This window comes from Paralichthys olivaceus, chromosome 1, assembly GCF_024713975.1.
Source record: "Paralichthys olivaceus isolate ysfri-2021 chromosome 1, ASM2471397v2, whole genome shotgun sequence".
NCBI classification, from domain to species: domain Eukaryota; kingdom Metazoa; phylum Chordata; class Actinopteri; order Pleuronectiformes; family Paralichthyidae; genus Paralichthys; species Paralichthys olivaceus.
Window position 1 is genome coordinate 10,414,695 of NC_091093.1, and position 23,123 is coordinate 10,437,817.

At 41.2% G+C, this 23,123-nt stretch overlaps 1 protein-coding gene across 13 annotated transcripts in view; it reads right to left on the minus strand.

Moving 5' to 3' along the window:
- Window positions 1–22,677, minus strand: part of celf6 (CUGBP Elav-like family member 6) — a 138,355-nt gene extending 115,678 nt beyond the window's left edge. For 6 of the 13 annotated variants that reach the window (XM_069517473.1, XM_069517286.1, XM_069517223.1 and 3 more), the window contains exons 1-2: window positions 22,308–22,675; window positions 11,812–11,894 (exon numbers count right to left, since the gene is read on the minus strand). In XM_069517473.1, coding sequence (XP_069373574.1) covers window positions 11,812–11,894; window positions 22,308–22,557 — 333 coding nt within the window. In that variant the 5' untranslated portion in view covers window positions 22,558–22,675. Of the gene's footprint in view, window positions 1–11,811; window positions 11,895–22,307 lie in introns of all 13 variants that reach the window. The other 7 variants (XR_011239640.1, XM_069516981.1, XM_069517128.1 and 4 more) reach the window with 4 other exon arrangements.
- Window positions 22,678–23,123: the final 446 nt, after the last annotated feature.

A 23,123-nucleotide genomic window follows, 5' to 3' on the forward strand; every position in this document is an offset into this window, starting at 1 on the left:
TAATTGGGGAGGATATGAAATGAGGCTTGACTCAATCTACACCCTTGAATCAACTCTGCCCTACACTATGCATCAAATGGGCTCCCTAAGTGGTACTTTTCCATTGATTATACCCTTTCAATGTTACGCTCCAACTCCTTGTTGGAGAAATTTGACAGAAAAAAAGAGAGAGGATCCGAAGGGGGCAGTTGAAATACCGGTCAATACTTAGCAAGGGGCAAACCAGAAAAGTAGGAAAGCAGAGAGTGAGTAATGTCATATAAACAGATATTCATGGGAGCGATCAAGAGCAAGAGAGAGAGGACAAGGTGTGTAAAAAGTGCATTTGGTGCGCCGTAAACGCAGCGGTGCGTGGCACTTCGCCTGGCATGGCACTCACACTTTATGAGGTGTGGAGGGGCCATCTCCCTCGCCTCTCTGCCCATTTTAATGATACAGTTTAAATGGAAAAGCTGGAGCTTCAGCCGGCACCAAGGACTCCACTCCCTCTACACACACACACACACACACACACACATATACTTACATACACACATCAGCATGATCTCTGGAAGTTTCACTTTTTTAACAAATCAAGAACTGTAACTTCTCATCTAATCACCAAACCTTACATTAATTTCAACTTATATTTAAATAGTCTATCTATCTATCTATCTATCTATCTATCTATCTATCTATCATAGGAAATACCACACACACACACCCTCTATACACCATAGATATGCTGTGCAGATGATCATAGGCTCGAGGTAGAGCCGTGGATGAGGCAGTGGAGCGACAGCGATGAAGGCAGGAGGTGAAACTGGTTGTCTGAGCTGTGAAGTCTCCTCAGATCTGCCCTGTGTGTCTGGCCACTGTACAGACAGAAAAGAAGGTTCTTACCCGCACCCCTCACCTATCACTGTAACCTCTGAGAGGAGAACATACCTCAGTAATGCAATATTGATCTGACAGTGTTGTGTGTGTCTGTGTGCGTGTCTGTGCAAAGGTGTGCAGGTGTGTGTGTGTGTTTGGGTGAGATATGCTCTCACCAGCCATGTGTACAAGTGTCTGAGGTGTGAGAACTTTGTTGATGTGTGTTACATTGTTTGTGTGTGTGTGTGTGTGTGTGTGTGAGAGAGAGGTTGCTATGAGAGGATGCATTAATAAGCGGGAGGAGAGGTGTTAGCCTTGGTGCTATTTCTGACACCTCCCTGTCAGAGCCTTCCTCTGCCGTGGCAGGCCTGACTGATCAGAAACTTGGGGGGGCCTGTGCACCCTCATTTCACCTCCTCTGTCTCACTACAACCTGTCTGTGATGTGACAATGTTACACAAGTGGCCATTTTTTACTGTTACGATTACCAAAGCTCATATTACCAAGTAACAAATATGAAAATGATGCCTTTCCAGACATGCACTGAACTCCAGACATTTTCCTAGAATTTTACGGGGGGGCTGTATGTGAGAATGCGCATTTTTTTAAAACAACTTTTTTGTCCAGCCCCCTAGTGGAATGTGTGGAAAATGTCTGAGTGAATCCATGTGAGAATACAGCAGGATGGGCGAGTCAATGTTTGTAACACGCCACAGATGCAAAACATCAAAACTTAAACCAATATCTCAAGACAAAAAGAGGATACACAGAAGATACCAAAGACGATGGTAAATTGGAAAGACACAAGATTGTCTAGAAAATTGAATTTCTGACATTATCCAGAGTTTATGTTTGAGAATGGGTTTAGTTATTTGATAAGCATAAATAGAGGAATATGCTTCAAATACTAATCCTTCTTGCTTCTTCACTGCTGCAATGCACTCAAATAACTTACAACTTAAAGAATGATTTGTGTCAACTGACTGACTGATAATTACATTGATTACTATTTTCATCACAATATTTAAGCTTCATTCACATCCTATTTCATATACACTTTTGCTTAATTTTAATTAATTTACTATAAATGACTAAATTTATAAAATGTTTATAATTCATAAATACATATATTTCTTAATATCATGATTGACTGTCAGTGTTCTCAAAGTATTCGCTGAAAAATGCCAAAAGAGATAGCATCCTCACAAACTACTGTATATAAAGCATTCTGTATCAGAGTCTACAGACTAAAGAGAGAAATAAATAAGAAATCATGTGCAAATTCAGACAGGTTCTGCTTTCTGCTGCTTTTTTTCATCTGTCCTGAGGACACTTAGAGATTGCCTCCTCAAGTTTTTCCTGTGGAGTAAAAAAAATCCTGAGTCTCTCGGTTCATTTCCCTAGACCCTGTAACTGTTTTGAGCTTTATATTTGTGGGAGTGGGTCCTCTCTACCGAAGCCACCATGTTTTTTACAGTAGCCCAGACTGGACAAACCAAACACCTTTTGAGTTTTAATGACAACTGAAGACTCCCAGAGGTTCTCTTTCATGTTTTGAAGGGGAGGGTGAGGTGAGGGGTGTTCAGCGGCAACATGAAACTTTACCACTGAAAGCCTCTGTGCTGGATTTTTGCAATGAGACTCAGGCTGGTGCTCTGATTGTAAAGCTTTACTGCACAAAGGGCTTGATGGTACACAGACGTACAGGCTGCAGTTACTCCAGCGCGAACAGATAAAACAAAGATATCCTCTGAAGTAAAACAAAGGGGCACACGTAAAAGTGAAAAAGAAAAACACGAAAAAAAGCAGAAGAGATATCAAGAAACGTGGCCTTCATTTTGAGAAACACTTGAAATAGAGACTTACTAGTCTCAGACGCTCTGTGATTTTACGAGAAGAAATTACAATTATATTTTGTAAAGTGAAAATATCCAGGTCACTTCATTTAAACCAAAAACGACTGTCCTCTTAAAGAAGCCACAAATGCCTTTGCTTCAAAGGTCTTAAATTCTGGCTGGTAGATAAAAAAGAAGAAATAAGAACACACACACACACACACACACACACACACACACACACAGATAGTTTATAAAGCCTGACTCATAGAAGCCCAGAAACACCAGCTATTCCCAGTGCAATAAAACAGGCAGACTAACTAATGGGACCACCTACACACTAAACATACTTTTTTTATGGCACACCACCTTCACAAACAAACAAACGCTCACACACACACAAGAGCACGCACCTTTTTTGGCTCAGCCCACTCATTGCTTCTAAGCTGCTCCATCATCGTGAGTGAGTGAGTGAGTTTTTTTCCCCGTTACTGCTCTGACACAGTCTGGGTGCTGCTCGCTGTATCTGCTGAGAGCACACCACCACCGACACTACTCCACTTAACAAACTCTTCTGATTACCGTTTGACTTTCTCGCTGTCTCCTTCTCTCCCTCCTGTCTTTAATCAGCATGTAAACAAGCGCAAGGTCATTTTCTTTCTTAAACAAAATGGGCGAGATAAGGGGAGCGCGCTGTAGTTAATCCTTTGGACACGCTGATGGAGGAGTTTGTCCTGGTGATGCTCGGTTGTTAATTATGCAAGAATGTGTGTCCTCTCGTCTCTCTTTCTTCCATGATGACTCATCAGTTTATCTCTTTCCTCTTTTCCTCTCTTTTCCTTCCTCTCTGGTTCTCTCCCCTTTCTCCTGTTTCTGTCCCCTCCCAAAAACGTTCAATCACACGTTTTCACAAGATCCGTGTGTTTGTGTGATCCAGGTATTACTCATGCTGTGGGGGGCTTAAATCTATTTACACAGTCACATCATGGCCACTTGTCTTCCTGTAATGTTTGTGTGTGTATGTGTCACAACGTGTGGATATGATTTTCAAATCGGCTCGGCGGTTTACACTTGTCCCTGTGTGATAAACTGCAACTGAGTTTGTTAACTCAGGCTGATTTGCTGGACTCAGCAGCATGATGTTTTCTTCACCCCCTGTTTTGTCCTTGAACAAATGCCTGCAGGTTGTCCTGCATGTCTTAGGTGGCTGAATGAATGAATGAATGGTAAATGGCGATGAAAGGCTATGACCTTATCTAACAGGTAAACAGAGAGAGGTAGAGGGATGGAAAGAAAAGATGTGTACTAGGTCTACTTAAAGAGAAAAAAACATCTGAGATTTCAAGAATAAAATTGGACTATTAGAATACTAATAGTCATTTTGGAGGGGTTATATAAGATTAGCTTCTTGCCTGCGTTAAAATAACGAATAAAGAATATCTTGTTTTACTTTTGGTACTTTGAGTTTAACAAACGACAAATGTGGTTGAGTGTAATCTGCGCGATATTCAAGAGGGTTCTTTGTTTCTCAAGAAACAGTAAGATTGGTTCAAGACTTTACATCCATGAGTGGTGAGCACGGTACTTGTTTGCTAAAGAATGTACATTTTTTATTTCTCATTAAATTACAACTTTATTCTCATAATATTTTGGCTTTAATTTGTAATATTACAACTTCATTCTTGTAATGTGACAAAATTATTCTTGGAATCTCATGTCTTCTGTGTCATTGCGTCATACAATGGAAACAGCAGGAAAGAAAAGTAAAGAAAAAAACAGTTTTCATTGTAGCGGTCTTAGTAATGACAGCAGCCAACTCATTGTGAGATCTCCTGTTTCTTTCTATTTAGATGTTACATCGTCTGAAACTAGATGAAGACGTCTCACACAACTTTAAGAAAAGGTTTACGCACTAATCATCTCAATATGAGCCGGATGGAAGTGTATTGCTCTAATCAGCAGCATTTTGATGATTTAAAAATCCAGCATCAAGTATTCAGTTTTGGTTTGTTTTGGAGTTTCCCTTCCAGCTGTTATTTCCAAAACTGCCTGATCTTGATGCGACAGAAACTTTGATGTTTAATTGGTTTAGGAAATGTCATATTGCAGCGTGCAGCCTAATAGACAGCAGAGGAAAAGACTAAAATCATAATTCTTGGAGGTATGACAGCACCCGGGCCTCATTTCCATCCTTCTCCCACTATTTGTCAGCCTTCTCCTCTTTCCCAGTGAAGCAGCAATGTTAACAATGCTGTCCCCACATTTACCAGTTCTGCCTCATTACAGCTAAAGAAGTGGATAAATTAGTGCAAGAGAGCATGCACGGCGGAGTCCGACTCCACCTGTCAGAGAGGGGGAGATAGTGAATGTGTCGATGTGGGGGAAGGGTGTGAAGGGTGTGAAGGAGCTGCTCAGCTTACAAGCTTTCAACACATATTAAAAGAAAACCAAGTCAGTGAGGCTGACACACGGCAGACTGCCGACAGATTTTAGAATGAAGGCAGCTATACAGAAAGGTTTTCACATCTAGTCAATCAAGGATTCCCTATTCATCATCTTTAAAACTTGTATAACCTTGTTTTTCTTTGTTATAATGATCATTGTGAGTTGTTTTACGGGTTCAGCTTCTTGCTTTCAAACCTTTGGTTTTAGCACAGATTAAAAAAGCTGTCACCTGTCATGGGAGGATGATGGTGATGTCAAGTGTAGAAGGAATTTTGGATCTTATTTTGAAGACAAAGTCACAGCTTTGTTTTGTTTTCATGGTGGCTACTTTGTCTATAGTCCACCAATCTTTCAATAAGTCGTGAGGCTGAGGTCGTTTCACTTTTACTGTATTGCAGTATATGTTTGAGATCTAAAGGACAAATGGGCCTTAGTTGTTGCCATCCTCTGAACACCAAAACTCTCCTGCCCTGCGGCCTTTGAGAAGCACCATCTCTCCTGCTCATCTGCCTGGTGCCTCTGGCCTGCCATCTTTATGGGCTGGTTAAGAGCTCTCTCACAGACAACTATGTGTGTGCCCAGTCCACATTCACCCGTGGAAAAAAACAAGCATTCCAGTGTCCACCCGCCTGCCAGGATTAACATTTTGCACTCTCCAAGGTTGAAAATCCCATCAGATGGAACAAAATTAATTTTTGCACAATATTCAGGGCCACCAGTCACATAATAGAAGACAATGCCGAGTGCATCCCTCGATTGTGATTCCATCCACTCCCTAATCGGCTGGATGGCCGTGCACGGTGCAGCAGCGTAGTAAATGCTTTCATCCCAGGGGGATAAGAAAAACAATGGCCCTTTTTAATTTCTTTTCTAAAGCGGGCAACAAAAAGAAAATGATATAGACATAATTGATGATGAAGGGAGCAGGGGGAGCCTCAGCAGAGGTCTCACGTCCAGTGCCCAGGCCTCTCTTTCTTTTTTTTGTCTTTTGCTTCATAATGGCAACTGCTCAGGGGCACGGGAGGTTGACAAATATGGCACAGAGGACAAATTGATCGGCAACAGAGCACAATTTGTCCCTTAAAAGAACTGGTAAAGGCTCTGTGTGGCCTGAGTAATTAGTTTAACCTGCAGCATGTCTGTCCAGAAGTGGACCTGCTGTAGAGGAGCTTTGTGTGTCCTTTGATAACACTGTGACACACACACACCCACACACACACTGGATTACGCTTTACCTCATGCTTAATATATCAACTAGATAAATGAGAATAAAGGAAGGGGATCAGCTAAGAGAATGTCACGTGAGCTTACTTCTCTTACCACCTCACAAGTTCCCCGTGAAGTCAGTGAAGAGCAGTCACTCCTTAGTGAACAAAAATCTGCTTTGACAAAAAATGAGGTAATAAACTATTTGAGAACACATCCCCAAATTAGATGTTGCATTCATACTCATTGTTTCTTCAATGCATGGGTGATTTTTAAGGAGGTCAAAATGACAAGGGGGAAAAATACTGGTTGCTTTCTGTCAGCATGGTCTGAGCCACAGACAAAGACATATGACAGCTCCTCGATGGCCACATCTGTGGTGCGATGCAGGAAGAGGTTGTCGAGGACAGAGATGCACTGGTCCATGGCAGAGTGCTTAGTGACACATAATACTGGTGTTGCACAATGTCCCCCCTGACCCATTCTTTGTGACACATGCTGAAGTCAATTTACTGCACTTTTTTAATGCATGGAAGAGGAAGAAGAAGAAGAAAAAATTGAGAAGCCTGAGCATTCTTGCGACCCACTTTGGTGAGAGCTGAAACCTTTAAGCTTACCTGCTCAAATTTGACGCGAAACACTTGAGGAAGTAGGAGTTGGTTACTGTCTCTCCCCTATCTTCTTCTTTGCTGTGCTTGGCTGCCTTGTCATTTATACAGGGGTCAGGTGCTGGGCTGCTGGTGCTCTCACTCAGAAACCAAGAAATCTGGATCCCTCCACAGAAAACCCTCTGCGTAAATGACAAGTATACGGTGTTGGCGCCATCGCACACTCAGCACATTCCTCACAGAGGGGGCGGAAAATGAGAGTGGGGGAGTGAAAGTGGTACAGATTGATGATGAGAGAAGACGTTGGGGAAAGGGTAGGAAGAGGAGAGCGGCACAAGTGAATGAGAGACAAAGAGAAGCTTTTTTTTTCTTCCTTGAAAATTTTAATTGGCTTTTGGGCTTCACTAGCACCCAATTAGCATGCTTGTTACATGTGAACACCAAGAGCTAATTGGCCTGAGAGGAGAGAGCAGCACGATCCAGAAAGGAGAGAGCAGGATTCATCTGAAGATCTGCGGCTCCAGTAGCAGCAGGCTAGGAGGCTATTTGGCAAATGTTGTAAATAACATTGTGGTTCTACAACTGCAAATATTATTTATACTTTCTTTCTTTCTTTCTTTTCTTCCTTCCAAACAATCTCTGTCCACACAAGTTTTTTGGCTCTGGATCAGTTTGAATCCCAGTCCATACTAACACACCTGAAAACACATATCAAGTGACCACTCACAATGAGTGCTACACTAGTAGCTCGTCTCCTACACGTTAGCAGTTGTATCATTGTAAAATGCAGAACTGCTGTTAGCAAAGACAATAGGATCAGCAGTGCCTGTAATTGATTATCCGTGTCGTTTTCTACACTAGTGGCCGAGGCTGTGTCATGTGATCAGAGCATCATGGCCAAAAAGACCCAATCAGCAATCGGTTGTGAGTGTCTACGTCATTGTTTTCAAACCTCTCTGTTGGGAGTAATGAGGAGACCAGGCGTATCCATAGTAGAGTTAATGCATTTTCATGCATGTGTGTTGGTCATCATCACAACTTTGTGATCATCAATTTAGCTGGTCTACACAAAATGTCCTGAGGTAAAAGGTATGAGCGAATGAATCGTGCAGCAGCTACAATTTGGCTCTGTGTGTTAACATCCCAGGAATTAATCAGATCCTGGGAGAAATCATTCACAGGCATGACCTAACCTGTCCACTTACAGCACCACACTGCCCTACTTTGGGGAATATGCTGAATGTGCACGTAAAACACATCAACAACTACAAGCTCACTAAGGGCAAGAGGCTGAATCTCTGATTACATTTACTGTACAAACTGTAGCAGCAGGATCTGATGCACAGGACATCAAGAGCTCATTATGCTCTTTACATGCAATTAATCAAACAATGTAAACAAAGCTCGCCTCAGCCACGGCAGACAGAGCCAGATTCCCTGGTGGCAATTCAAATGCAGTACACGCAGTACAAGATTTAGTAAATAAAGGGGATGTGAATTATGGGAAGTAGGAGACTCGCAGCAAATCTGGAGATGATGTAAGAGTCATAACTTCCTGCTGAGAGCACACACTCGCTCACACACACAAATATTTCTGTCTCCTCTCTATCACACTGTTCTTCACTGTTCCTTTTTGTGAAATACACACAATGCGTTTAAATGAAACAATAAAATATTGCACGGACAGACAAGAAGAAATACAGCACCCTGACTGAGATACTCAGGAGGCTACACATGTTCCTTTCGATTTAAGTCGTAGCTGGGAACTTTTTTATTTTTCTGGTAAATACTTTCAAGATGTAAGCCTAGAATTTTCAAGGTGTTGATTTAAAAATGCTTAATTCATCTGAATCAAATATAATGTGTTATTACAGGAACTAAATTCTCTTTCTCTTTACAGTAAACAACATATTGTACAACATATTATTATCTTGCCGTTCATGAACAAGCAATAGTGTCATGACTCATGAAGAGACAATGAGAGTTTCAAGTCTCCTGTTGTCAGATACAGCTGCACTAACAGTGTGCACATGTCAGAGAACCCCTGTATCATGCACCATCACTTATGTGTAACTCTTCATCTCTATATATCTCAACAATGTGAGTCCTGTTTGATGCTGAGGGTGTTCTTACTTTTTCAACTCCAGCAAACCATACTGCTTCAGAAAATGGAAACAAGAATTTGGAGGCTTTTATCAACTCTCTTGGCCCAGTTCTGATTACCTTCCTTTTGACACGTCATACAAGACAGGCCATAATCACACTCTCTGTCGCACACCAAAGCCAATTGGCCAAAATGACAATGGTTGATCAGACACACATACGCCTTCTTTCCCAGTCCACCTAAAGTTTGGTTGGAATGTTTTAACGTACCGTATGAATCCGTCAGGATGGCACTCCCCCTGCAGGTCATTCTAAGTAAACTTTGTTAACACCGTGCCTGTGTGGTGCTTAAACTTCTGACTGACATTGAGACGAATTCATAGTTCACCAGTCCATTGGCTTCCGCTATGGTACTCATGAAGTAAATGTGATAATCCACTAATGTCAACTAAGGTACACACAGACCCCTATGTAAATGTCTGTGTGCAGCCCAAAATCTGTGACCCCGTTGACTATATATGCGTTGACTGCACATGCTTCACATCTAACATATCCACCAACCTGAATGGAACGCAGGACCGAATTTAAGTGTGAATGGAATTGTGGGCATGTGTGACCGGATCGAGCATACAGTTCTCAACGGGCATGGAAAGTATGGTGAGAGCTTTGGTTGGAGACTCCAAATTGCCCATAGTTATGAATGATTGTTTGTGTCTGTATGTCAATATGTATGTGGCAACCTGTTGAACCCCATCTAAATGTCAGCTGGGATTGGCTCTAGCCCTCCCCCCACCATAAAAAGCTAAAAGACGGATTGTCTGGATCAAACCTGGCAGTTAAAAATCTGCAATCTTACCTAAAAACTATGATTGAAGGCTCATTCACACAAAGAAAGGGATAAACATACTGAGTTAGTGTGATGACTGTCAGAGTTTGTTCAAAGTCAAAACACACTCTACTTTACAGTTAACCTCATAGCATTATACTGTACGACTGTTATTACAAATGTTTTTGATTATTGTTTTGTATTATTTTGTTCATCCGATTTTTTATTCTTACTTTGTCTCTTTCATCCTCTTCTGATGGAAAGATGTTCTTTTTTAGATATTTTTTAATGCCCTATGTCTCATCGTTTAAAGAAAATTCGTTTTTAAGTTTCTTGACAGTCACACAGCCACAGCCAGCCTGCACACAGTGTCGTGTCCACAGTGCTGTGTAAAGAAGCTCCTGAAATGGCAGCATTATGCGAGCGAGCATCTCAAACCATCAGGCCATGACAGTGACAATGAGGCTTGTCCAGAAGTGTCACCTCTCCCAGTCTTTGTCTGTCTCTGCCTTTCTCCCATTCACATTGTTTTCTCTCTCCCCTCTCTCCCCCTCTCTCTCCCCCTCTCAGAGAGACAGAACATCTATATTATCCTTCTGTATGCAGGCTGTGCTCAGCCCGAGATTGCAGGGCTGACCCCTCGCTGTGAGCTCTACAGGGGAAATGTTTACCCAAGCCCCACAGAACATGCCATTAACCTCTTTCTAGATAGAAGACAAACAAGAATGTGGGCAATAAAGCGAGTGAACACCTATCCAGGACCATCACGACAATCATCTCATTATGGAGCTGGGGGAGGTGTAACGAGCCAGGGAGCCTGATCTCCCAGGAACTCTTTCGCCACAGTGTGCCAGTGTGCTTGACATTCAGTGAAGTGCAAACAACATATTAACACAACAATAAGGAACAATATGAAGCTCTGCAACTCCGTCACCTGCCTTTGCCACTTCTTTCTTTGCAAACCATTCCCTATCCCGACTTTCCTCTCCTACTACCAATCTCTCCCGTCCTTTTTTCTCTCTGTACCTCAGGCTCTGATTAAAGCCCCAAACTGAGAGGATGTCTTGGTACGTTGTGAAAGAAAAGTAACGGTGGGGGGGCCAGTAAGGAACTCAGGCACTGGAGCAGCTTCTCCTTCTTAGGGACCCGCAGGGGTAATTCAATCACACTTCGATAATTCCCCTGATGTGGGAGACGAATCCCCCCTCACACACATCAAGTACAGATAGACACTACAAGCTCACGCTCATCCCAGATTGAGGGTCTCCTCCTGGGTGGGCTTAAGAGCCCACTGTTACATATGTGCTACCTGTGTTGTTTGAAGAGGCTATTATATTAATTGAAAAAGTTACCTGCTCGCTTACGGCAAATGATAGAAGAAGGGAGGGGGAAAAAAACGGGGGAGAGAATTAAAACAAAAACACCAGATGGTGACATACATGGTAAAAATGATTGTTTATACTTACTGTTTGATTATATGTGATAATGAGAGTGGGATTCCTCAAGGCAATTAGTGTCTGCGGCAGCCATATTGTGAGAGGACAGGGGAAGGACGGCATTGGCTGCTATGAGGGAGCGCTTATCAAATATCTCCGCCGGGGTGATTAGTGTAATAAGACACTGCAAGGTGAGATAGGCCACTCACTCGTTTCTGTGTGTGTGTGTGTGTGTGTGAGAGTGTGTGTGTGTGTGTTTGTGTTATAGAGTGAGTAAAAGAAGGAGGATAAGAAAGGGAGTCTGAGAAAATGTGAGTGACTTTTTCCATCTGTTTCCAAATCTGTGTCTTAATGTAAACTGTGTCGCCATGTGCCTCAGTGTGCGACAGTTTGTGTGAGTGTGAGAGCAACTGTGATATAACTCCTATGTTAATGTAGATCCCCTGGTTGCCCCGGGGGCTTTAGCCTATGACAGAGGGCAGATCGGGGGCACTTACCCCTGGCAGAGTCTTCTGTTCATGGAGGGCGCTCTGGGCCTTCAGTGCTGACTCTCTGGCACAGTATGTTAGAAAGGCACATCCTACAGGGAGACATGAGAGACAAAGGCTAATTCAACCAGACAATAGTTATAACACAACTACAAACCAACATTAATGATAAAAAAGAACGAAAAAAATCTGGTGACTGAGGGTTGTTAGGGTTGTTCCAGAAGATACAAGGTCATTTTAATGTCATTATGATACTGTAATCTGAGGATTTTAGTATTTAATATGCATCAAGAATAATATCTGAAATGTAAAAATACTGATTATAAAGGAAAAAAGTACAACCCATTTAAAGGATATAAATAGATCACTTTAGCTTAAGCCCATTTTGACTGCATAAAGTGAATTCATGGCTGAATACATAATGTGACCTGTGTTTAATATCTTATCTATGAAACTCCTTTAAATTAAGTCAAGTCAAAGTTTATTCATATAACACATTTAAAACAAACTGAACAGACTTAAAATGTAAATAAAAGAATATTCAAATGTTTAAAAGCAGAGATTACATAAAAAAATACAAAAGCAATAAAACGTTAAACATCATCAATGATTGAGGATTCAAATATTGCACGGTAACAAATGAAATCAAGGGCTCTAACTCGATGTGGAAGCAGCCTCACACCTCTCTCCCTCTCTCTGTTTGTTCAGAGATGAAGCGTTTCTACAGTGGTCTTCCAGAAACCACATTGTAACCTTCCAAACGGACCCAGAGATTTGTGACTTCACTGAAGTTATTCCAATCTACACAGGGCCATAATATAAGACTAACTGGAGTTTTACAAGCTATTGCCAAAAACATGTATTATATTACAATGGAATTCATACACAGGGCTGACAGCTGGAATGTGGCTCCCTGACATTAATAGCTCTATACTCTCTGAGAAAATAACGGGCTGGTTAGATTAAAATCTTACGCTTTTTTTTCAAAAAATGAATACAGCTTCAGATTAGATTTACTGGCCTTGTGCATACCTTCATTCTTTAGCCTGTCAAAATAAAGTATTTGCCACAGAGTTTATATCATTATTATTATTTGTCATCTAATTCTTTCTATTCATCTCTTGATTTTATTAAAATGACAAGCAAAATAGAACAGAAGAACATTAACACAGTGGTGTGATCTTGGAGGAGGAGTTTAAACAGAGGAGTGAAATGCTTTCTCCCTCAAGCTATTTGTTATCATCGTCTAAAAGCTATATGTACTTCTGTCTAATGAGTGATCACTTTCATAGTTGTTGAACAGGACACTGGAGAGAAAAGTCAACCAGCATGCACATGTTTTAGCTGCCAACATATTAATGAAGCTCTGTTGATGAGCTGAAACTGTATCATCTCTGGAGACTTTTCTTTAAGTTGGAAAAATTAAGGAAAGCAGAATGAATATGCATCAGTAAATAAGTCGGCTTTTATTAAAGACTGAGTGGTTGCTGTGTTACGGGCTTGGCAGCGTTGACAGTGGGTGACCCCGTTCAGAAGAGGTTTTGCACTATGCAGCATAATTTCCCATTACTACATGTCACACCTGCTGCCAAGGATTCCCATGGGAAGAGAGAGAGACACACACACATACAGACAAAACCCGGCGTGCAGCACATAGCACCCATCAACCCCGAAACCCAGCGGCACACTCTGGCGCTCGGCCAAGAGAGCTCCCATTCACGACAACCTTCAACCTCCTCCACAACTAGGCAGTTACTCAAGAGGAAAAATCACCTAAATGACACTGATGAAACAGCGTGTCACACAGCAAAGCAGAAAAGTTAGGAGGCCTGGGGTGACACTCTTCATCCTTTGTGACATTACAAAACTGTGGGACATGAACCAAGGCCCCAGGGGGCCATGTTCTAGCAGAAGCTGACATTCTGCTACTGCCCTATAACGTTTTTTTATATACATTTGCCACCATGCCACTTTGCCAGTGTTTTTTTTATATATCTTAGCAAGATTTCATCACATGTTTTTAAGTTTTTTTTACCCTTCTCCACTTTAATACATCAGTGTAATAAGAACTAGCTAAAATTACAGAAACCATCTTTGAGGAAAAATTAGTATTTAACATGTCTTTTGACTTTTCAGTTTGTGGATTCATGTCCAATTCACAAACATGGTGGAGGTGCGATTTATAAGTACAGGGCAGCTGAGATGCTTTGGCTTTACTTTTGGGGAGCACTCATTTCGTCAATCTTTAGATACAGTCTTTCTCAATCTGTCTCATTTGGATTGAAAGAATTGTATGATTTCTTAAAGTTACTGGGGTAAACACCTCCAACTAGGTTTTTTCCTTTTATTTCCTGCCCCCTGCTTCTTCCCTCTTGTGTGTTGTTTGTCTACATTTGGTCTGTGTCATGGCTCCTGCTGTCCCTCCAATTCACCTGCACACCTGAGCCACACTGTCCAATACGTCCTGAAGCATAAGAACCGGTTCATCTATCATGACTCTGCCAGATCGTCAGACACCGTCTCCGGTAGACACGCTCCAGCTGTTCCTGAACTTTGAAGTTCGTACTCTGTCTTAGCCTATTCTCGTTATTGCTAAAACCTAATACCTGAAATATCTGCCACGCTCTGCTGATCACTTCACTCAGATGCCTGCTTGCTCTGCTGCCTGTTAAGGTAGGACTGCGGAAACTGGATCTCTGAAACTCTCAACTGTACCAGAACCTTGAACCTGACAATCAGCAAACCTGTTCAGTCTTTTAATTGAGCACCTAAAAACTTATTTTGTCTCCTTTCAGTGATAGAGAACAACATCCACTCTAAGGCACTGTGCCTAAGAACAGTTGAGGCACTTGTTCCATATGAAGCTTTAAACTATACACCACCAACTACTTTTATGATTAATATTTTACATGCAAAAACTCTCCATAAACCAGCGGTTTATGAAGCAGTTAACATCAGTTTCACCTTGAGCAACTACAACATTTAAGTAGCACTTATATATTAATCATATAAAAATAAAACCACATATAATGTAAGCCATTCGGTATAATGAGTACTTTTAATTGCCATACTTTGCAGAACATTTACTTTTAATGGAGTACTTTGCTACTTTTACTTGACCTAAATACAGATCCAACACTGACTCGGTTTTTCCCGACACACTTTCAAAGCCAATGGAACCACATCTGAAACAAGGGAAGCAGTATCTGCAAATGTTGTCCAGTTGCTCCAAGAAAAAAAGCATTTATCTACCTTCTAATTCCATAAACGTCTCATGTCTGTCTGTCTGTATATGGAATGCATTTCGAGCTAAACGTTCATCTTATTGGCTTTACACGTGACACATGTATTGTGAATTACCAAAAAGATTGCAGTTCTGATTTTTGGTACGATTTAGAAACATGATACTCAATAATACTAAAAATGTAATAAACAATTCAGCTGGCTATAGCAGTCAACCAGGGCGAGGCAGCGTCTGTGGGTCGAATTTAACAAATCTTCTTCTACATCTGATAATCTACAGCAGTGGCTAAAAACCTCAGGTCCAGATTCTTGCCGAATCATTTTGATAATTTCACTTATTTCACCATATCAGGCTGACACATTCAGGAGTGCTGATCTCTATCATTGCAACAACATTCATGGAATCACTAGTTGTCGTCAAAGTAAAACGCAACATTTGTTTCGTTGCTGTAATGTTTTTTTACTGAGCTTTATTACAGAGCCTTTTTGAGTTGTAAATTTGGGTTGATTATTTAACAGACAGCATTAAATCATTCAAACTTTAACAGTAATAAAGCAAATTCAGTTTCATTTTAGGAAAAACACTGACTAAAATCTTCACTGCAGATAAACCAGGTAGGATGAGCACAGTCTTCTAACTTCACTCTGTTTATAAAAAGCTATGCAAACAATGTCAAACACACAAAATATAAAAAAGTTTATTGTAGAAGTGTTTGAGGAGGACTCACTATTGACAAGAAATAATTCTCAAGTATCTCCGGAGCTTTAATACAGGCCAAGAGAACAGTCCGCTCCAAACAGGCATGTTGAGAACCGGCAGTTTACATGACAGATTTTTTTCGCATTGTAGCCTTTATATATTACGTCTGGCTAGACAACTGCCTCTGCTTACTTGTAGTGGTGGGAAATTAGCAGGAGTTTAAAAAAGCTTCATATCCAACACTGTGGACTCTAGGGACATGAAGCCCAGAGGAGTCTGTGATTGAGAGAGCGAGTTGTGGAACAGATGAGCATTCAGCTTGAAGAACATGAGAAGAGGCACAGTGATATAATGTGAGGAGGGAACAGGGATGTAGCAGCTGGTAGAAAGTTTGTGCTGTCATCTTAAATTTTTAGGTCGGTTAATTGACATGGGATTACATTCATATTACACATTATCATTGTTGTCCCCTCAGTATGCAACCATGCAAAATTACAAGAACATACCACTTGTAAAGCAGCATAAAGTGCAAATGATTTCTAACAGGTGCACAACATTGCAACAAAATAATTTTAGTTGGAAAATAATGTGATGTTTACTGATCTAAAGCAAGGTCTTTTAACTGTAATGTCAAGTACACACTATTTGTAGTGAAAAAAAAAAAAAACTAAATGCTTAAGATTTATTCATTTTCAGAAAAAATTTTCAGAAAATATTTCAATTTTCCACATTGTAAATTTATAATGAAGCTAATGTTACAAACTCTGGAGGTTGAGTTGAATGTGAGAAGAAGAAAAGGAGGTAAAAGTGGACAAGGTTCTGAAATGAAGACTGAGTTCTAGTGGGGGTTGAACAGGAGGACTGTTTGTGTCCTGTGATGAGCAGGTTAAGTGGGGTGAAAATAATACTTTGGTAATCAAAGACAATTTACCACACTACAATTTTAGCAATGGAAAAAAGTTCTGCAAATTATATTTGAAGGAAAATGAAAAAGTAAACCCTGCTGGTTCAAAGACAGAAGCAGGAAATATGTTGTTGGGTTTGCGAGACACGTTCCGGGTAATTACTTAAAGAACTTTTCCCCCTTAACGCTTCTTCTAACAATTTGTTTTAAAATGGAAATTAGTATGTGCTCACAATTACATGCATCCAGGCATTAAAAGTAAATTGTGCTTTTTTTAAAGCATCAGCTACCTGTAATTGAAATAACTTTAGAGAACATTTGTATAAAATTTGAATTCATTAGCAGTGAATTCATGAATCATGAGCAACTTGCTCGCCTTTGCTCTCTTCACACATGTCTGATCCCAGAATGTTCATTAAACTGGGAAAAGGATGCAAATTAATTTCTGAAAAATATTCAGGCACATTAAAATAAAAATGTAAAACAACAGGATGCTGCAGAGTGTTATAGCCTGACCCCTTCACGGGTACTGAGACAAAAACGATGTAAGGATTCATCCAGCGCTTCATGTTTCTTCATGTTAACCACGCTATTACCTGCAGAGCCTATTTCAGTCATTCTATCCATCTCCACTTGGAGTTGGCTGTTCAGCTGTCTGCTTCACACACAGCCCCCTCTCTAATGATCAAACAGGTCTTCTGTAGACTTAAACTACACCTGTCACTCAACTTACACAAACTGTCAGTCACTGCCCCACGCTTCCTCTATAACACTCACTCTGTGGATAAAACCCTACAGAAGCAGGGTTCTGTAACTCACTGGTCATTACTATAAGTCAACAGAATTGAATTTCACAAAGAAACTGTCTACAAATCGTCAGGACACCTTCAAAGATTTGTTGTTACAGCCTATGAGTCGATTGTGAGTAGATATTAGTGCCCTGCTGAGGTTTACTTTTGACATGTCAGAGCCTGTGAGGGGTTTTTATGTCAAATTGTCAGCCTATTTATAGCCAGTTACACTGCATGGACCAACAGAGGGGGAGCAGAATGGATGAAGATATTTAACAAACTCTTTGTATCTCTTCCTCCTGGCTGTGTGCTGCGGTTCAGTGTCCCACCTCTCAGCATCAGAGACGGATTGATAGATTACACGACTCAAGCAAAAGATTTGCCCCCTGCTAACATTCAGCATGTCTGAACAATGCACGCGCTCTGGCACCGACGCTAAGTATTATGATAATGTAGTGCTCGCCGAAATGATGGATGTTAAACAGCACGACCTGGCTGCAGCACACAATGATGAGCGTCGTGCCCGCCAATAGTGTCAAGTCATCCCACGCGCAGTCTAAGGCTCCCTGACGACACACAAACTATCAAAGCCACATTAAAGGCAACAGTGTTGAACAACTCCGAGGTGGGACGTAATCATCGTTTTAAGGAACAAATAGAATAATGTTCTCTCTGGATGTCGGTTTGATGCATACAGGAGAAATATAACATGTAAATTTACCCAGATATTTAGACAAGTCCCAGGAGACACCTTAAACGCCCCAAGTAAGAATTCACAAAGCAGAAAAAAATCTCTTCAGACTGATGCGGCACAGTCCACATTAATTAGTCGTGAGCAAACATGACATACTTTGATCTGCTCTTAATTGTGGTGTGATTCTTTGTCACGGGACTGTGTATAAAAAAGATGCAACAAATCATCCATTTAATATGTTTTACTAACTGATACCTGCAGACATATACATCATCTGTGTGGAACAAATCAAACCCTTCTCAGCCACAAACTCAGTTTAAAGAGCCATGTGAACGTGGTAGTCAAACTAAATTTACAGCACCACACTAAATCTTTATGAACTTTATTTTTCTTTTATTTAAGGGATAGTCGATCTAAGCTGATTATATCATCTCTGCATTCTTCTCTTGCCCCGCTATGAAAAATGTTTGTGCTGCTGTTTATGATAAAAAAGTGAATTGAATGCGTGATAATGCTACAATATTAGATGCCTCCCAGGCCTTTGACATAATAGCCAACCACTATCCAATGGCACATTACATATTTTTTGTGAAGCGAACAGAAAATAAACTACTTTTTAAACCACTATGTAATACATAATCTATGAACGAAATATTATTACCCAACTTTATTTTCTGTAGTTGCGCAGGAAATGACTAAACATTGTTGATGATGGTTTCACAGCTACAACACTGTGCAGATTAACACCATTCATCCAGGCAGTGCAACATCAGGATATAATGAAACTACCCACAGGCCTGTAGCTGCAGATAAAGAAGCATCAACGCTGATACGAGGGATTTCTATAGTGAGTCTTCGACATGTGACCCCGGCGTGTGACCAGCCCAGAGAAATTCAAACGTCCACGCCTCACTACCAATCATCATAATTTGATTTGACACATGGTTGTTAATTTACATATCTAGCAGACACATAGTAATTAGCATACATTATAATAGGAGTCATGCTTTTGGCCACCTGTTGAATTTTCATTCTCCCTTCAGCAGCTCTGTTGTTCTGCTCTGTTGAAAATGTGTGAATCTCTAGCTGCTAAATGCTCCAGTATATTCCTCAGCTGGTCCCTAATGCTCTACTCTGTAGCTCGGCACCGGATGACTTTCTGTAATCAGGAAGTGATGACAGTGAAAACAATCAAACTGAAAACCAACACAATGAGCTGAAAGATGCTTCAAAGCTCATACAGCTGATTCTATGTGGTTCCATCACCATTATCAATCTTATAAAATTATTATATTCCATAAACCTGTATATTAAATGGACATCCCTGAAAGCTGAAGCAGATCAGTGTCTTTGATTTCCGAGTTATCGACATGCTGAGCACACTCTGTGATATAGAACCTTTAACTCGAGGGAACCTGATCATGTTCTGCGTTTAGCCACAAGTCGAATGGGAATTGTCAGATATTCCCTCAGTCCACAACACAACCGTGTCACAGCTCTGCAGCTACAACAGCCGAACGTCATCAAGCTCAAAGCATCAGTTCAAATACAGAAATCAGATACTTACTGAGGAAAAACAAGTATACAATTTCATTGTAGGGTTTTACATCACAATTCCTTTTAATGGTAAAAGAGGGTGAAAATATTCACCAGCATGATGAGACCCAATGTAATTGTTTATGATTTACAGTTTCTTGCTATAATTGTTATCATTGTAATTATTATATTTTGTTTTGTAAAGTGGACTTAGTATAAAACACAAATTACAATTTAATTTAAAAGTTGTAGCCTAAATCTAATCATATGGGAGACTCAGCTGTTTACAACAGAATTCACTTTGAATAAATGTGCATTATTTAGAAGAACTTTCACAGTTAAGTAAGTGATTAATTTTACCTTCACTTCCCCTACAGAAGCTTTTCTCTGTTTCAGACTGGCCCCTCAGTCCATGTTTTAAACTGCTCTCCTTGACTGACACAGCTAATGATTGCACTCTACCTACTTATGTTTTGTTAACGACACTAATCCCATTTTCTTACTCTTGTCCCTTCCTCAGTCTACAGGTATCATGCATGGACGCGGCACGAGGCATGAACATGGTTTAGGTGAGTGGCCAATAAGAAAAACTCATCCATATAATGCATTTGTGAAATCTTATTAAAAGTGCACGCCTGTGCTCCCAAAGTGACTTTGAATGTCATGCGGGATGAAGTGGGCATACTGCATACATCAGAGTGGCCTTGGTGGAGGATGATTTGAGCGAGCACACTGTCTGGCTTTGGAACAGGATTATCCTTCCCGAGGCAACCATCCTCCAGAGTGTTGACATTCAGGGATGGTTGAGGACAGGCGTAAACAACATGAACATCAGAAATATTGTTTTAATCGATCACCGGGCGCCAAAGAGGAACGCTGGGAAGACGAGGAGCGTGTTGAGCACCAGCAACTGATGGTTGGAGGAACAGGTGGTGCATGGAGACCTGCAGGGCTGCGTGCACACACAGGAAAGTGATGCTGAGCCGTACACTCCTTTCTCCCACATGAGAGCTTTACTCGTGCTGATCGATGAGATCATGAACTGTAGCCACTGACTTACAAATCATACATAATTTGCCTGCCATGTGAATACATAATTTTTTACTGAGGGGGTGAGCTGATTGTGAATTCAACACCACTAATGCTTGTGTGCAAATATGAAGTTGTTAGTGTGTGAGTGATTTTAAATGATTAAAATGATAAAAAATAAAATAAAGATTAACTATCTACAAAATACCATAAGTCAGGATCAGCAGTAGCAGATATATTTATTTAGATATTTTTTATACAGCACAGTATTTTAACTGATAATAAAACATTAAAAAAAAAACCTGCAGCTCAAGACAGCTTGGTTATAATGACACGGATAGTACAGGAAATGTGACCTTATTTTGGATTTTCATTCAAATTTACCTATAACATATTATAAAGGTCGAATTATTATTGTTAATTTAATAATGATATTAATAATAATAGGTTGGCATTACATTTTGATAATACTAGACCCATAATAGAATAAGATAAAGCACTAATAGAAATGTTAGTGTAATAAGTGAAAAGAGATAAACATCTAAATTAAATCGTCTTTTTTTAATTAGTCATTATATTTATGCTACTGTTTAAATAAATCTGTTGTAGCAGTTTCTGTAGTGAAGATAAAAAAAACATGAACGTAGTAGTGTATAAAGTACCAGAGCTGGAATTTTGGACCTGGTGTTCATCCTCCAGCCCTATAACTACACTCTGACAGCCATTATTACAACTATCATTTATAATGATAGCTATAGAAATGATCGATTCCTGATTATCAGTGGCCTGTCTAACTAATTACTAAGTGAACACAGCTCCCCGGACGTTTTAGACAATGGGTGTGTGTGTGTGTGTGTGTGTGTGTGTGTGTGTGTGTGAATTGAGGGGTGGCATGGGGGGGGGGGGGGCGATGCATGCTGGATCTCAGCCTCCTCTACTATCCTGCTTTGTACTTCCTGACTGCAACCCGCCCACGGAGCAGCAGCATTACAATACAGCTGCCATGCACATAGTATTTTCCAGCGCTAATGACGTCTGAGAGCGTGCACGCTGCATATTAGCCCGCTGAAAAGGTCAAAGCAGCACTACAGCACCACGTTAATCACCGGTGCTGATTGCCCTGATAATGGTTTTGCATTTTCCGCTCCCCTGAAAGCATTTTATATCTCTCCGACTATATGTGCAGCAGCAAATGGACTGGAAGGAGAGCAGGAAGGGGCTGTTTCTTTCTCTCTTAAGTTGTGATGAAATGTGTGCAGCTGCAGAAATAACACAACAGCCCACCGTGCCTGTCCCGCCCCCCTTTAAACCGGGATGCTCGGCGGCCACATGATCGTCAATGTAAACACACAAAGGCGTTTTCAGCTGTAGTATTCACGTGGACGGGCTGGACCATCAAGCCTGCAGCTCGGGAAGCAGTGCACCTCCACGTGTGCTCCCTCTCACGCTTCATATATATCTGTGCATGTGTGTGTGTGTGTGTGTGTGTCCCAAACATCTGCAAATTAACACACTTTTCCTGCGCCCTCCCCCTGAACTGGGACGTTTATCCCCCTCTTTTTTCTAAAGGAGCATAAAAGTGACATATCCCAAATAAAGACAACCAACCTTTATGCATTCCCGTGAACCTGTCTTTCAGTACAGTGAGTTCGTATATCTTTCCGAATTCCTCAAACAGCGGTTTCAGGTCTTTTTCCTCCAGGTTTCGGGGGATCTGGCCGATGAAAAGCTTGATGGCGTCGTGGTCCTTCATTGGAATAGTGTTCTGGCCGATGGTGAGCCCGTTCATCCTGCCGGCGCTGTTCGTGGTGCTGAATCCATTCTCCTGCTGCACTCCGTTTGCAGTGACTGTAGCCATCTTTCCTCAATGGGCCGGCGGGCTGCACTCTCTCTCTCTCTCTCTCTCTCTCTCTCTCTCGTTCACTCTCTCACTTTCTCTCTCTCTCTCTCTGTACTTATAACTGCACAGCGCACACTGCACCCCCTCCCTTATATGTCCCCTCTTCTCCACTCCTCCTCCGCTTCTCCCTCCCTACTACTCCTCTCTCCTCTCTTGTTTTTTTGGAGATCAGCTTTATTTATTTATTTGCTCATATCCTTTGTGTTTTCATATCTTTTTTTAAGTGCCCCCCCCCCCCCCCCCCCCCCCCTCCACACTCTCCACTCAGCCTGCCACTCCACACCGTGACGTCAGGTCGTACTCTCGGTGAGCAGGCCCAGCCCACCTACCCCATCATTTGCATAATGAGCGCGTGATAGCAGGATGGCTGAGGGCCCCACAGGGTAGAGTAAGAATGCAAACATTTGTGTAGAGTGGAGAAAGCTCGGGACATTTAAATGGTGCAAATGCAGCATCTGCTCCGACTTGTGTGAGGTCATTTAGGTTTGTTTTAGCAACGAGGCAAAATGGGGATGGAATAGTAG